At 38.7% G+C, this 2,895-nt stretch overlaps 1 protein-coding gene across 1 annotated transcript in view; it reads right to left on the reverse strand.

The window, feature by feature from the left end:
• Window positions 1-2,895, reverse strand: part of GLE1 (GLE1 RNA export mediator) — a 48,100-nt gene that overhangs the window by 38,111 nt on the left and 7,094 nt on the right. The window contains exon 2 of the mRNA XM_006892492.1: window positions 593-805. Coding sequence (XP_006892554.1) covers window positions 593-805 — 213 coding nt within the window. The remainder of the gene's footprint in view (window positions 1-592; window positions 806-2,895) is intronic.

Here is a 2,895-nt window from a genome sequence, read left to right on the forward strand (position 1 = left end):
ATTTTCCTACATTCATGGTTCTCACATTCCATGTCCCAATCACCAGTGTCTGCTTATAGCTGTTCCTCTCCCTTTGTATTTCCATACTTGAAAACTCAACCTCCTTTGCCGTTTCTGTTATCTAAATGTGTTCTGTTGTACATAGGGTTTTCAGAGGCCTGCTATTTCAGAAGTGCATGGCCAATCATTCTTCCTAGTCTGTCTTAATGTGAATGCTCAGATTTAGAGAAGTATCAGATAGACCAGCATGTTAAAGGTATATCCCTTAGTATAAAGGTATGATCCCAGAGGTACGTGGTTCAAGTCCACCAGATGCTCTGCTAGAAGAGGAGGGGCAATCTCCTCCTGTACCTGTCAGATCCAATTTGATGGTACACGTGTACACACACACACACACACACACACACACACACACTAGAAATTTCTCCCTCTGGATTCTTCAGAAAGAGAACAACTAGCTGTTACAGTAAGCAAAGCTCCTACAAATAGGAGCAACAATATCCAATTTTCCCTTAGGTTAAAATCATTGTCATATGACAGAGTCAGTTTTGCAGCTATCACACCTTTGGTCTTGAGATGATTAAAATCTTACCTTGGTTTCATCTGGTGTTGTGAGGCAGGCAGGTAAGAATACAGGCTTTCTGATAGGAGATCTGGGAACAAATGAGGATTTGTCTACGGTTGAAGTAGGTCCAGATGTCTCAGAGATCGACAAGCTGTCTTGTGAATGAGGTAAGACATGATCTACTACCCATCCAGAGTAAACAGATAGCTTGGGAAGAGACATACATTCTTCTAAAATATCCTACAGAGAAAAAAAAGAGTTTAGCCCAATCTGCCTTACTAAAGGCCTAAATAAATACCAAAAATCTAAGAAAATCATAAAGTAAATGACAGGTCTGCTTACAACTGTTCCTCGTTGTGTTTCCATATTTAAGGGCTCAGCCTCAGATCCCATATCTGCTAGTTTAAGTTGCTGTGACTATATGCAACTCAACAGCACATAACAACAACAACAACATGACAGGTCTCTAGTACCATCTTAAAAAAAAAAATCACCAGGAGTGGAGCAAGTCCTTTTAGATCAGGGCTGCTGCACCAGGAAGCTTTTTTACATTAATGCAGGACAAGACACATGGAAATCTCCAAGGAATGCTAGGTCCAGGAAGCTTTTTTACATTAATGCAGGACAAGACACATGGAAATCTCCAAGGAATGCTAGGTCTACAGATGTTAAATGGCTCTCTTCCAGCTACTTTGGCCAAGTGGCTATCTTTTAAATTTCCTGGCACAGACTGGTGAGTCCATCCAGGGCTTCATCCATTTGTTAAAACTTGCCAGTTGGATACTAGCAATGCCTGGGGACTTTTTTTTTTTTGCAATCCATTGCCTTCAATGCAACTTGAACTTCCTTCTTCAGTACCATTGGTTCTTCATCAGATGCTACCTTCTGGGTTCCATGTCAGCCAATTCTCTTTGGACACTGCCTCTTTGTATTCCCTCCATATTCTTTTGATGCTTTCTGGATCATTCTAGATTTTGCCTATAGCATCCGTCAGCATTTCAACTTGAGGTCTGTTTTCAGTTCTTTCAGCTTAAGAAATGCCAAATGAGTTCTTCTGTTTGAAAGGTTTCTAATTCAGCTCTTCTGTGCTCTTCATAATAATAATAATCACCTTGTATTTTTTAAACTTTTTATAATTATTAATTTTGATGAAACTTACAGAGATTTTAGATTTCCATTCATTCATTGTTGTACTTTTCTCGCTGCCAACCCCGCCCTCACATCTTGTACTCTTAAACTCCCCTTTGAAATCTTCTGCTCATCTCTTTTACTTTGGCACTTCTTCCCTTTGTTTTGAATTCTTGACACTTAGTGCAATTTTCATAGTCTCTTCTGACATCCATTTTGGTTTTTTCTTTCTCCCCTGTCTTTGTGGTAACCTTTGCTTTCTTCAGGGATGGTATTCTTTATTTTTTTTTATTAATTTTTTTCTTTTTCTTAAAGGGATGATATTCTTGATGTCACCCCATAATTCACCTGGTCTTCAATCGTTAGTGTTCAATGCTTCAAACCTATTCTTGAGATGGTTTTTAAATCAGGTAGGATAGATTCAAAGTCATATTTTGGTTTTTGTGGACTTGTTTTCATTTTCTTCGGCTTCAATTTGAACTTGCATGTGAGTAATTGATGGTCTGTTCCACAATCATCACATGGCCTGGTTTTGACTGCTGACAATGAGATTCTCCAACAATTCTTTCTGATTTCTATGCAGTCCATCAGATAAGGTCCGTGTATATTTTAATTATTTTTACAATGAATAAACCACTGACTGTAGAAGAAGATTTAATATTTTAAGAACTACCTTCCCTCTGTAACTTGATTTGTGCCACTGTTAGAACCTCTACTTGGAATATTATTGCTTTTAATTTTTGACTGATGTACTTTTAACTTGTTAGTTAAATTTGTGTCTTCTAGGCTGCAACAGTTCCATGATACATCTTCAGGGATATGAACATGTATGGCTAAGCCCAACTGATAACAGTGCATCTAAATTCCAAAATTAATCTCCACAATAGTCTACGTGTTTCCTATTGCCAAAGGGGCCCTTTAGAGTAATGAGAGAAAATGTTCACCCTGAAACCTACAGCGCCCCTATTCAGCAGGAAGTAGCTAAGAGAATACACTGTCCCCTTATGAATCAGGGTGAAGTCTCTCCCAGGGAGGAGTGATAGAGAAGGGCAAAGGATACACTGACAAAGGAGATTAATCAGAACTGGCTTTGACAAGCACTGTGGCAACTGGACAATTAAAACAGACTTTCAAGGGGGGAAAAAAAGAGGAATGAACTGAGGGGGTAGAGAAAATAGTGCAACAATGAATGAATGGAAATC

Source organism: Elephantulus edwardii, unplaced genomic scaffold, assembly GCF_000299155.1.
Source record: "Elephantulus edwardii isolate Elephantulus edwardi_28Jun2011 unplaced genomic scaffold, EleEdw1.0 scaffold00116, whole genome shotgun sequence".
In the NCBI taxonomy this organism is placed as follows: domain Eukaryota; kingdom Metazoa; phylum Chordata; class Mammalia; order Macroscelidea; family Macroscelididae; genus Elephantulus; species Elephantulus edwardii.